This window comes from Pipra filicauda, unplaced genomic scaffold (assembly GCF_003945595.2).
Source record: "Pipra filicauda isolate LSUMZ 115617 unplaced genomic scaffold, ASM394559v2 scaffold39_size4671491_pilon, whole genome shotgun sequence".
Lineage (NCBI taxonomy): Eukaryota > Metazoa > Chordata > Aves > Passeriformes > Pipridae > Pipra > Pipra filicauda.
In genome coordinates this window covers 2,690,019-2,703,904 of record NW_024104531.1, presented here as the reverse complement: position 1 = coordinate 2,703,904, position 13,886 = coordinate 2,690,019, and the positions used below count along the sequence as shown (strand labels likewise).

The 13,886-nt window shown below is 39.8% G+C and overlaps 1 protein-coding gene across 3 annotated transcripts in view; it reads left to right on the top strand.

Annotated features, from left to right (window-relative positions):
* Window positions 1-13,886, top strand: part of TRIO (trio Rho guanine nucleotide exchange factor) — a 248,627-nt gene that overhangs the window by 64,489 nt on the left and 170,252 nt on the right. For all 3 annotated transcript variants that reach the window (XM_027738974.2, XM_039385174.1, XM_027738975.2), the window contains exons 2-3: window positions 5,033-5,107; window positions 11,606-11,720. In XM_027738974.2, coding sequence (XP_027594775.1) covers window positions 5,033-5,107; window positions 11,606-11,720 — 190 coding nt within the window. The remainder of the gene's footprint in view (window positions 1-5,032; window positions 5,108-11,605; window positions 11,721-13,886) is intronic.

Below are 13,886 nucleotides of genomic sequence, written 5' to 3'. Positions count from 1 at the left end.
CTGGAGTGAGCAGCCTGGTAGATAAGGTGCTTGCTTTCTGTTGGTGACATGACAGGGAATCATTCTGAAGTACAAACAGAGGCTAAAGCACCTCTGGGTTGAGTCTTGGTGTTTTTGTTTGTGCTTGTTAAAAGGTCTTGTTTTTATTTTGCAAGATGAAAAGCAGTTGTGTTATTTAAGGTGTGAGTTTTCAGGGCAAGAGCATTCCCTTTTTTTTGTTCATGTTTTTCTCCAGCCATGTTTCAGAAAAATTTCAAATGAATTGTGTGTGACAGCAATGGATGAGTGCTTGGTCATCCTCTTTGCTAATAGGTGCTGCTCTTAGCCTCAATTTCTGAGTCTTTGTTGTCGTAATTTCTGTTTCCATGTTTTATGTTTGTTGCCATAACTGAACAATGTACATCACTGAAGACACCTCTGAAGTAAAGACTCCTGTGTTCTTGGGGTAGCAGTGCATCTTTGGGAAAGGGGTTTCCAACACTGATTCATATCACATTTCTGTAATCAAATTGTTACCTTAAAGGGCTTGAGGCAATTTTGTCTGCTTCATGTAATTGTGTGGCTGACTAGTTACTGATCGTTGCAGTACGAGATGACAACAGAGTCACCTTGTTTTCTGCATGTGAAGGAAGCCTCGGTCTTACACTAATAGAGCGTTGTGTAAACTTCCACACAAGTACCCAGTGTGTTACAGCTCTAAAGGTGACTTTTTCACTGTATTTCAATACCTGTGGGAAGTTTCAGCAAGCTGGGTAACTGGAGAGCAGCAAAGTTACAGGAATGCTATGATTTCCAGGCAAAGATGGCTCCTTTACGCTGGGTTACTCTCTGGTTTCCAGGGCAGGTGGACATGCAGCTCTGCAGCCAGGTCTTCACCGGATTTGGGAACACTTGCAGCCCAAATGAGAGGAGTCTGCCCTGGCCATTTGGGTAAAGATCTCTCGGAAACCTCCTAGGGTTGATAACTCTACCCAAAAATGCTGTCTTTTCATGGATGTTTTAACTTATAAAATAATGTAATATATTATTTGTAAAATAATATTTTGTGGCAAAATATCTTAGCTTCATACAACATGAGAAAAAGCACAGACAGTGTAGTTTTTTACATTTGTCTAGTTGATGGTGTCTTCTGGCTTTGAACTTGTAGGGGCAAAGATGTGACGGGGTGTGTGCTTGTGGGGAAGACTTCCTAATTTTCTAATGTATACATCTGGGTAAAGAGTTTAGATTACTTTGCTTGTTTCCTCTTGGCATGTTTTAAATATCTTAAGTTGTGTGATAGAACATTTCAATAACTGCTCTGTAATAAGACAGCTTTAGTAAAAGACTATATAACTCACAGAATTGTGTAATTCTGTAATTCTTTGTAAGGGGTGGGGGGAACCTCTTAAATTGAAATGGGCTATGTAGTCGTGTGTTACTTAATCTACTGAAATTGAATATTAATTAGCATAATTTGAGCATCCTCCCTCCTGACTGGTAGTAAGGGAAAAGAGTCTGTATGATGGGCAACAGAAAGGCATATACTACCTATTAAAAATGCAAAACTGTAAAATAAGTATTTCTTTAATAGGTGTTGAAAATATAAAGGATGATTTTCCTATATAAGACTGAAATTGTCTTTAAAAGATGTAGGATTTATTATTAGAAACAACATTTTTAAAATAAGAATGCCTCTTCAGGTAAACTGGATACCAAAAAGAACAGCATAAATATGTGCCATAGATCCACATACATTGTGCTTCCAAAAGAGAAGCATGTGCCATGGGAATGAAAACGCTCTGGAATTTCATGCTTGCCCAGCTGCACCGTGCAGGCGTGGGTTGTACTTTTCCATGGAGCTGGCCACGCCGGGAGTGGGTCTGCCAGCGACCCCTCTGCTCGCCCGTGGCTGCGGGTGGGTACCGAGGCTGCGGGCACTGCGGCGGCACCGCGGCGGCGGGAGCTGCAGCCGCCCGGCTCGGGAAGGATGACATCACCCCCAGGAACATGTGATGCAGCCGGCTGGCGCGGAGGATGCTGAGCTGTGTAGGGAGAGATTGGTGCAGATATTTATGGCATTTCATTTGAGTGTGGTAAATGCCTTTTAATTTTTTTTCTTTTTAAATTAAATCTTCATAATCGCAAATGTTTCGTGGAATAGAGGCTTTAAAAAGAGGGGGGAGGACAAACCCCAAGCCCTTAAGACCTGCTTATATTGCTGGGTTTTTGTTTTATTATTGCTTCATTGGAGATAAAAATATGATACTTTCCTGCTGTATTCACCCTCTTTGCTCCCTAGCATTCTTTCATCTGTTGTAATCCCCACAGTCTTTTCAGTTAAGCTTTAACACTGCAGAACTGGAATAAAAATAGACTGTTTAGAGCAGCAGGAATATGATAATCCAAGGCAGTCAGCCTTAAGGATATGCAGATGCAGAACATGAGCCAAGCACTAACGTATTTGCTAGGGTGTTTACCTTGAGCGGCCCCTTAATAGTCAGAGAAATGTTAGCTAAATGTTTCTCCCTTCTTACATGCCACAGGCAAAGTAAAACGTGCAGCTGCTGAGCATCATCCGAGGTGAAGTAGTTTAAGGGCTTAGAAATCTGAGCAAGCAATTGTGGTATCATCAGTGTCTTGGGTAATTTTGAGCTAAGAGAGACAGCAAAGTACAGCACTAGTTTCTGCATGCTTTTTAGGTGAGGAGAAAGTGTTTTCTACCTCTAAATTTACTGTAAAGAGAAGGAATTGCCATGGTTGATATGAAAGCTGAGCATGCTAAATTGGCATTAAGCTTATGGTGGGTAGCTCAAAGCACATTAAAAAAAAATTGAACCCTGGAAGTGTGCCTTAGCAGTCAACTGAAACCCAAATATTTCAATGTATTTGGTGTCCTTTTAGATGATTAATTTAATCTTTTTCTTAAAGTCTTGTTTAGAACTTTAGTCCATAATAAGCAAAAACTTAGTAGGATAAAACTAGTAGGCAGTTTTAGTAAAAAGCTGATAACTCAAAGCCATTACTCTGGAGGAGGAATAATGCTCGAGGTTCCTTTGGCTCTGTCTTACACTCTTGAGAGCCTAAGTGGAAACATGAAAGTAATCCCTCCACTTCTTTGCCAGTCTGGAGTTGCCGTGTAATTGCAAAATACTGTCCATCGTGTAGAAACCCTCCATGCTGCGTGGTTACCCAAGGAACTAGTTTTTCCTGCTCTCGCCTTTCTGAGAAAATGTACCGAATTTTGGGTTTGTTTTTGGTTTATGGCGTTCATGAAAAAACACAGAACTAGCCAGGGAATTTCCATCTGGCTGGAAGTTGATATGTTTTGTTTTCTTTTGTTTGCATTCTGTGGGTGCTGAGACAATGTCGTGGTTGAACACTTCAGTTACAGTGAATTGGAGGGACCCGTTTTTTGACAGACATTTGTCTGAATGCATGTTTTAAAAGTCCCCAGTCATGGGTAGGCCATAGTCTTTCACAGGCAGTCCTATGTGCTGCTTCATGGTTCTTTCCTTTACAAAACTTCCTGCCACCTAAAGTAAACCTCTCAGTGTAATTCTAGTCAGCTTACTTTTGCCACCACTAGACTTTATGTGTTTTGAGGACAGTTCTTCAGGATCAACAGTGTCATTCAGTGTAGTTGATGACGTGCAAACACTTGACCATCCGTGTCCCTTGGGTGTTGGGTTTGGTGCATCCTGGGTCTGTTTTGAGGGGTAGTGCCCATAACCTATTGTGTTAGTGGCACAGAAGTCTCAATACTGCTGTCTGGAGTGGAAAACCTGTTATGTAATTTACATATATGATGCCCTTAATTATAGATCTTATGTTACTTGACGACACCCATTTGCTACCTTCAGGTTTTAGCTCTGAAGTGCGCAGGTCTTTCATTTAAGCTCAGAACCTGAGACCAAAAGTTATGAAAATTTAGATGTTTTTGAGGAGGAAGTGAAATGATAGCCTCCCTGCTGGACATCGGTGGGGGTTTCTGCTGCCGTCTCTAGAGACACAGGGGAAGAACAATTTATTTTAGAAAAGATTGCCACATATGCACCAGAGCTTGCTCTTGAATGTTTCTCTGAAACTACAAATAATTAAAAAGCTTATTTTACCTTCTATACATCTCAAACTGTTGCCTTTAAGGAACACAACTATGGTGTCATAGAAAGCTATTTAAGCTGTCTTAAAAGCACTTCTGTGCTTCAACAGCGATAGAGAAGTAAAGTGCTTCCCACTTGCCCTATCAGAGGTACTTTCTTCAGAAATAAGATTATTTAAAAAAAAAACATGAATCCAAACAGACCAGAAAGGGTCATACAGACAGCTAGTTGAAGATCTGTTGTATCACAGTTCTTGTAAGATGAACAAAATTGGCCTAAACATGACCATTTCTGTGCTGTACAGGTCAATATGGAATATAAGGTTAAAAGATCTTCCTTATCAAAGAAGGAAGAACTTAGAATTTGGCCACAGAAACAGAGTAGTAGAAATAGGAAGTCAAGAGGAGGGACAAGGTGTTGATGTGCTGCTTTACAATATTGACTGTAATCACTCACCTTGGGGACAGTTTCAAACTCCATGTATGTGTAGAGTTATTGTGACAAAATGTGCTCTCACTTACAAAATTCTGTACCTGTCAGGCAGCAGAAAAGAACTGTGCTTACAGAAGTGATTTAAATAAAGTTGTATGTAAATAGCATCGGGGTTTTTTGGTGTGTGTTTTTGTGTGGGTTTTTTTGGTGGTTGGGGTTTTTTGGTAGGTTTTTTTGTTGTTTTGTTTGTTTGTTTAGATGGTTTTGTTTGTTTGTCTGTGTTGTTGTGGGGTTTTGGTGGGTTGGGTTGGGGGTTTTTTTGCTGGTAATTTTTCTAAAGGTACATGGTCTTAATAGCTTGATACCCTCCTCCCAGACTTTTATTATAAGGTTATCTTAATTCCTGTAATTATAACATGCACAATATATTCCGAGGGTAAATGTTTTACAGTGCGTTCATTAAATGTAGAAGCTGAGCTTGTCTGAATTTCTGACTAATCATCTTTTCATTTTTTCAGGGTTTCGCAAAAATGATGAAATGAAGGCTATGGAAGTATTGCCAATTTTAAAGGAAAAAGTTGCATACCTTTCAGGTACAGTTATTTTCTGTTGTAGAATATCCAACTGTGGTGTTAGTAGCATGTAAAATGGTATTTTAAATACTTTAATTATTATTACAAAAATCACAGAGAGCTGGGTAGCACCTATTCCAATTGGATATCCCAAACATAGCATAAGCATTTTCAAAGGATCTGTAATAAAGAAGGTGTATGTTTTGTTGAATTTGGAACATTGCTAGTTGTCGTCCTGATCATGTCATATCCCGCATTCCCTCAGCCCTGCCTATCTAACAGCATTATTTGCAGCAACCTAGAACTTGCTGTACCAATGTCATATTCTTTTTCTTATTTCTGCTTCTTCTGCTGGGGAGTTTTACAGAGTTGCCTTTGTTATTGGCCCATCTGAAGCATATTCTGGAGAAATACCTCCGTTGCAGAGGTGAACTTGCAGTGCCTGTTGGTTACTGAACAAGGAATAGCAGAGGATTTAAAAGTGGGGTTTATATGAGTTAGTATCATAACATAGTCTGTAAGTTGATAAGTAACTTTACTTGATGGAATGATGGCTGAGGCGCTTATTCTTGTGAACTGCATTTTGGTGTGACTTTCTGGGATTAAACACCATCATCCCCTCGGCCATAATCTTAATGTCAAACAATTTAGAGGACATTCTCATATTTGAAAATTTTTCAATAAATAATTTGTCAAGAAAGACAAAAATAAAGCTCTTGTCTGTAAATATTAAAACACAAAAAATGATTCCTGAAATTGTACTATTTAAGAGATTTGCTGTGCATGGATGCTGATGCTTGCAAGTACAGCATGTGGTACAGAGTACTTTATCCTGTCCACTCTTATGAATCAAGTAGAAGCTTAAAGCAAAAAAACGTGTGTGTGTGTATGTGTGTTTTGGGTTTTTTTGGTTTTGTTTTTTTTTTCCTAAAAGTTCCTGGCAAGTGTAGTGAATGATATAACAGATTCCCTGGAGCTGATTTCTCTGGTATCATGGTAATTCACAATTCTGCAGATGAACTGTAGTGCTGGTGAAAGCTTTCTTAAAACTGTATTTTCAGAGGGAAAGAAGATAAGAAAAGGGAGTTAAGCACAATTTTTCAATCCCTCATTACTCTTTTTTGGACCTTGTTTTGTATTAATGAAAATGAAGTCAGTTTCTATTAAAAACCCTCAGAATTTCCAGATTGTCCAGTACTTAGTTTAGACCCCTTAGAAGGGATCTGAAAAATGATTGTTGTTTTCTGACGGTAATTTCTAAGCAGATGGCATCTCAAAAGGCATTAATTCAGTGCAAGTGAAATGGGCCAAATGAAAGCTGAAGATAAATTTAAGGGGAGATGATAGATTGTGAACCAGAGCAGATGAGGTGTTGGCAGGAATAAATGGTTGCCAACTTGCCTGTGTGAAGGTAGCAACTTCTAATGGAAGAATAGAGCAAACAGCTGTGGGCAACAAGGCTGGCCAGAACTGATGTGCCAAAATCCATAGTTTCACATTTCCATTGCAAGTGAAACTCAAATGAAATGAGATACTTTAGTAGTGCACATGATTTAAAAAAACTTCATGAACAACAACCCACAACATTCTTCAGTGTGTTCCCCCCCTTCCCTTTCCCTCAACAAAAGTACCACCACCACTAGGGCTTAACCATTGTGGAACGAGAACTGTCAAGCTTTATACCTGGGAATGAAAAGGAAAGGAAGATTGTTGGTTTACTGAACCAGTTTTCACCTAACTGGGAAATAAACTGCTTTGAATATTGGATGGTTACATCTGAATATGGTTACATCTCTAGGCTTTGCTGTGAAGTACAAATAGAGTCACAGATGCAAATTTTTTTGTTAAGTTTAAACTGAAGTTTGTCCAAGTACAGATACTCTTGCATCTCTACACATACTTAGATGAGGAGAGCATTTTCTTGCAAGGGACAGTTATCTTGGTTTCATATGGAGAAATAACTCTTGATAACTTGTCTTGCCATAAAAACCCACTGTTTAGCTTTACCCAAGTACTTTGAAACTAGGTAAAAAGGCATTTTCTTAAAATGCCTTCATCAGTCTGTTGAATTTTAGTGCCATTTGAAGACCATTGACAATACTCCTATTAGTGATGTGCACTAGACAGAAGTGATTCGTGTTAGATGGCTCATGTGAGGTGATCAGGTATTCATGTGACACATTTTGGCCTAAACACAGAATATCTCAGTACTGGGGGGGGGGGAGAGGGGGTGTATAAAAGGAAAGGGGTAAAAATTGAAGTCTTACTGTTGAAAGTAGTAGCTTAACATATTTTTGTTAAACCAAGACTAATAGGGAATTGAGTTGGGTAAAGACTGTTGTGAGACAGGAAATTCCCACCTGATGCCTCATACATTGTTGCTTTTAACTTTCCGGTTTGTCTATGACACAGGAGCATCAGGAACAAAGGAAATGAGAGTTATTTATTGGAAAAGGCCTAAGAAAGCTGTCAGTATAGCTGATGAAAAGACACAAGTCTTAGGGACTTTTTTGCTTAATATTTGCAGTTTTGCTATCTGGTTTAAGGCGAGATAAACAGTAAGTGAGAGAACAGTGAAAAGAGCAGTGAAGTTCTTTTTATCAAAAACCAAGGCTGTATTAATTTCTTCATTACACATCTAGACCTGAAATTTGTACAGCAGATTTTGTCTCCGATGTACAAAAATTTCAGGATGTTTTATCAGAAATTTAAGTACCATTTTTAAAAATGGGTTTTCTCTATGATATATGTGGAGCTGGGAGCCAGCTGAAGTGGTGTCCAGAATGACATAAAGAATAAGGGTTCCTTTCTTCTGCCATACTGAGAAAATTGCATGATGCAGGAGTTACAGTGTGGGAAAGACCCAGAGGACTGATCTAAGGTGACTGCGTGTAACAAAGCATTTGTTTAAAATGCTTAGAGAACGTTAAAGACAATTCAGCATATGGTCTTCTCTGCTACTGCTGCTTTTAAAAGAAGAATATCCACCCTGAGGATTTGAGTTAGTTTTTCTGGGAGTTTGGAATCAGTAGCACTTACCAGTTGAAACATGACTTTTTAAGATCTGAAGGTGCTGATGGCCTGTGGTGCAATGAGGAGAGCATTAAGGACTGCAGCAGACTTTCAGCTAAGCTTGGTAGCTTTGGGGACCAGTGATCACTGGAGCTCAGTAGGGGCTTGGGCAGTTGGACTCTCAGTCTCATCATTTATCATTCCTCTCTCTTACGGCTCCTGTGTTGTTTTTCTCCTGTCACTTGCTGTGTAAAAATCCTCAAAGCTCTCTGCTTGGCAAGTGAGTCAGGATGGTCAAGACCAGCCTTTCTCCATTAGAATGAGACAGCTAAGTTTTTTATCTTATCTCCCACTTAAAAAGGTCAGGGAAGATAAGGATATGAATTTCCTTTTAAGTTTAGGCTTCTGACACTCTAGTTTGACAGACATTCAAAGATGCTTTTGCCTCTTCTGAGTTTCATGTGGTGCCTCACAGGGAACATGTCCAGTGTAGACAGTCCCTAGAGACTTTGACAGCTAGGCTTACTGTCTCTAGCAAGCAGATGCAGACTGTTGGAGAGGGTAGTGATGAATTTTTGAGTGACTGGTTTCTTTTATTATTTTTATTTTCTTTTAGCCTTCCTTTCAAAGTGATTTTTAAAAAACTTTTTTTAGTAACGTGGAATTACAATGAGGAGCTGATTTAAAATGAGAAATTCTGGACTGAGGATAGTGTTTTTCTGCGTTTCCATGGGACGGGAGAAAACAATCCACACATCTGTGGTTGAGAACATATATGTGAAATTTAGCTTGCAAGAAAGTGTCTGTGCTATTATGGATGTGTTGATAAAGATATCCTACTGGCTTGAATATAGCCTTTAGTAATAGTAACGGTTTGTGGTCACTAGAAAGGGGTTGGATATAAAATTACATTTTACTATTTGACTGCAGTAAGTCTGTGCAATTTTATGACTGAGATGAACACATTGAAGTGGAACCACTTGAAGTCAGATTTTTTTGCATTGTATATTAAGTGGATTAAAAATTTTCTGCATTGTTAACAAAATTAAAAAGTAACAATTCTGAATCTGCAAATTGGAACAGGATAAAAATACAAGTTAAATGCTTAAATAGTTGACATCTACTCAATCTAGCATATGTATTGAGTGTGAAATACTATACACCCCCATTCTGCTAGTAATGAAGTTAATCATAGAATCATAAGGTCATTTAGGTTGGAAAAGACTTTTAAAATCATTAACTCCAGCCCCTAACCTGGCACTGCCAAGTCCACTACTAAACCATGTTCCTGCATGCCTCATCTACGTGTCTTTTAAATACCTCCAGGGATGGTGACACAACCCCTTCCCTGGGCAGCCTATTCCAATGCTTGACAAATCTTCTGGTGAAGATATTGTTCCTAAACCTCCCCTGGCACAACTTGGGGACATTTCCTCTTATCCTGTCCCTTGTTACCTGGGAGAAGAGACCAAGACTCATCTCAACTTCCTTTCAGGTAGTTGTAGAAAGCGATAAGGTCTCCCCTTGAGGCTCCTTTTCTCCCAGCTTAACAACCTCAGCTCCCTCAGCTGCTCCTCATCACACTTGTGCTCTAGACCCTTCTCCAGCTCCATTGCCCTTCTTTGGACTCACTCCAGCACCTCAATGCCCTTCTTGTAGTGAGGGGCCCAGAACTGAACACAGGATTCAAGATGTGGTCTCACCAGTGCTGAGTATAAGGGGACGATCACTGCCCTAATCCTGCTGGCCATACTGTTGCTGATATAGACCAGGATGTTATTGACCTTTTTGGCCACCTGGGCATGCTGCTGGCTCACATTCAGATGGCTGTTGACCAGCACCCCCAGGTCTGCCCCTAGACTGTAAACTTGCATGGGTTGTTGCGACCCAAGTGCAGGTCCTGGCACTTGGCCTTGTTGAACCTCAATGCCTTGGCCCATTGATCCACTCCTGCCCAACTGGGCATCATCTGCAAACTTTTCCTTGATTCATATCCATAAACACTCACCCTGTTGTCACTGTCACTGAGCTCTAGACAATCATAACGCTCCTAACATATGGGGCTACCCTGCTGATTCTCCTTCTTTGTCTATGCCTTCTGACGAGTTTACACCCATCCATTGCAGCGCTCCAGTTGTGCGAGTCATCCCACCATGTTTCCATGATGGCAGCTATGCCACGCTTTTCCTGCTGCCCAGTGGCTTCCAGCTACTCCTGTCTGTTGCCCATGCTACTTGCATTGGTGTAGATGCACTTCAGCTGGGCTATTGATTCTCTCACCTTTTTGGGGGCAGAAGCCTTCGTTTCTATGTGACTTCTCTCAGGTGCTTCCATCGTTTCAAACACATCAATAACCCTTATGTCTTGGCTGCTGCATGGATCTTCATCCCCATCTCCACTGAGATGGCAGACTGAAGGACCTTGCTAGCATACCTCAAACACTGGTGTGCTAACCGCAGGCTTATGTCTAGTGAGCACGGCTTTGTCCCTTTTCCCTTCAAATCTAGTTTAAAGCTCTTTCAGTGAGTCCTGGTAACTCCTGTGCAAAGATCCTTTTTGTCCTTTGAAACAGGTGTACCTTGTCTTCACTATCAGGCTTAATGTTGTGTAAACCAACTCATGATCAAAAAACCCAAAAACCTTCTGGTGACACCAGGCTTGGAGCCAGGTATTTATCTGCTGGCTCTTCCCATTTCTTCCTTTATCATTCCCTGCAACTGGAAGGATAGAGAAGCACCAGCTGTGCTTCTGATCCCCCAACCAGTCATCCCAAGGCCATCAGGGAGAGACTTCAGTCATGTCCCTCTTGATTGCCCTTGGACTTCTTGTTTCAGTGTCATTGCTGCCTACCTGAAAAACCCATAATGGATAATAATCCAAGGGCCATACCAGGGTAGGAAGCTTAATCATCACTTCTTTAACCTGAGACCCAGGGAGACAGTAGGCTTTCAAGAAGAAGTGGATTCAGTTGGCACATTGGGCTTTCTATTCCTTTCAGAAAGGGAGTCTCCTATGACAATGATCCATCCATCTTCAACCTACTCACCTCCTCCCTGAGCTCTGTCACTAAGCAGAGGAGCTCCTCTACCTGGGCGCACTTCCCACAGCTGTGCTCTCTGCTGCCATATCTAAATACTTGCCTACAGAGTAGCATAATTCTGTGTTTAAATTTAATCTGTACAATTGCTGAGTCAAAAATTAAATACATAACAAAGCACCATTGCTGGAGGTGTCACACTGCCAGTCAGACTTGAACATGACTGTAATGTTTAAGTGTAATGTTCTGGTTATTCTTTGTTGCAATTTTTTTAACATGTATTTTCTCATTGTAGGAGTTGTAACAGTGTGCTGATCAGTGCTCCTAAAATTCAGTCTTAAGTTGGTGTCGGAATGACAATGTTGGCATTTAAGTTGAATTCGCTTTTTTGGAAGTAGATACTGGCGACTAGTTCTGCTAACAAGAATAGTGTTATGCTGTGGGGTCTTTTAACATCTTTAATTTTTCAGGTGGCAGAGATAAGCGTGGAGGTCCCATTCTAACGTTTCCAGCTCGTAGTAATCATGATAGAATACGGCAAGAAGACCTTAGAAGACTAATTTCATATTTAGCATGTATTCCTAGGTAAGTGATAGTCTGATAAGCTCTAAAGCTGTATAACAAAATAAATGGATTATGTTGCAATACACTCACAAGCTAGACGACTGAATGGGTTAATAAAATGAGCTAATCAATACCAAGTTTTGACAGTTGCTATTTTCAAATTGCTTTTTGGAAAAGAAATAATTACTCTGCCCTGTAAAAGGAAGGCCATTGGCAGAACGGATGGTGTGCTTTAGCTGGAAGTAGTTTGTGTCTTGTAAACAGCACTGCCATGCCATATTGCTCTGTCTCTGTGTTGAAGATTGCAAATACAACTCAAAGGCCTTCAGTTCATCAGTAATTAGAAACATGCTGGTCATCATTCACAATATGCCTTGTGTGGAGTGGGGTCAGCACAACACTCCTAACTCTTATTTGTGTTAGGTAAATCGTAGTGTCCGGATAAAGCACAGAAATAACCAGGAGAGAGAGATGTAAAATTGCTTGTAAAGGTCTCAGATAAATCTGTGGAGTGATCTGTGAAAGTACTGATAGCATTGCATTATCAGCAATTTAAGTTGTGCATTGCAATGTGCTATTCAAGTAAATCGGCAGAAGTTAAATCCAATGCTTGTGTGTGTGTGTATATATACACTCCCATATATATATGTATATATGAAGTTAAGAGATATTTTGTATATATGTAAAAAAAGTTTGTTCATATATAACTTTGCTTCTAGGACTATCTGAGCTGGGGACAAAAATGATCCTAAGACCCTGACTTTAGGTCCTTCTTGGAATCTGCCAACATTTGTTGTGGGCTGGAGCAATGCTTGCTGTGCTTCACTATGTTTGCCTATGACCTCAAGGAGCAGTTGTCATTACAGTTGAAAAAAATTCCTTGGACAACATCCCTGAAGGCAATATCTTCCGTGTTTCTGTAATGTGTTAATTTACAACTGGTCTTTTCACCTGATATAATCAGATGCCAGTTTCAGACTGACAGAAGTGGTTTCATAAAAATAACTTCAAGACATCTAGCTGACAGTGTATGCGGCCTCTTTTTTGTAAAGTTAACTGGGGGAGGTAGAGGAAGAAGGGCAGGAAGAAGGCTTGGGATCTTTACTTTCAGATTCAAATGGTGAGATGTATGCTAGCCATCAAGAGCTTCAAGTTATTAGAGAAGTTAGTAGATAAATGTGCATCAAAATGTGTCCAAGAATTTTCTAGAGATAATCTGATAAGATACAGCAATCCTCTGGCAAAAGGCTTATGTTAGTTTAGCATCAAGAGATTTAAGATTAAAAGTTAGTGCAGGTTTTATATCTCTTTAAGCATGGCAAAGCTTTGAGAATAAAGGGAGCTTTATTAAAAGCAGGACTCATTATCATACAAGTCATATTTTAGGGACTGATCATGCAACTCTAGCTGATTAAGAAGTCCAAGGTGGTACAAATAGCCCCCAATATTTGGGCTGTCTGGTATTTATTGCAGTACTGTTATTTGATGTATCTGAAGAATCAGAGGTATCAACTGTTTGGCAAGAGATCTAAAAACTCAAGTTGATTCAGTCTCACAATTTTAGTAATTTAACAATCTATCTTATTTAAAAATATAGCTAAACTTAAGTCATCACCACTGACTGTGCCAGTATTTTAGTGTAGTTCAGGTTTACAAACAGATGACCTTGGCTGACTAAAGCCTCCTACCCTAATTGTTGTGATCCTTGGCTAAAAGACATTCAACTTGTGTCAGATGATGGGACCACATGATTGATGACACATCTGATTGTGTCACATGGTGAAGGCTTGCTTTGTACACCCCAGTAGTTGTATGTATTGTGTGAATTAGTGGCAAGCACTCCTCATGCAGTCCTCAGTTTGGTGGTAGAATAGGGAAGGGCAGAGCAGCACTCATATAATAGCATTTGGCCTTTAAATAATGGGTCTGTCCTTAAAACAGTAGTTGTTTTTGTGCTTGAATGCTGTATCTTAGAAAACATTTTCATTATGGTCAGAAAATTGTAGATTGTAGATTCCAAGCTATTCGATTTTAATATATTTTGCTTCTGCCATTGCAGTTTTTGATGTTTCTATGGGCAGGTGGTAGAGCCATCATTTATCGTGATAAACTCCCTTTTTTAAATTTTGCAGACTTTTCTTTTTTTTCCCTAACTTTAAAGTTTTCAAACTTAAAATACCCTCCTCT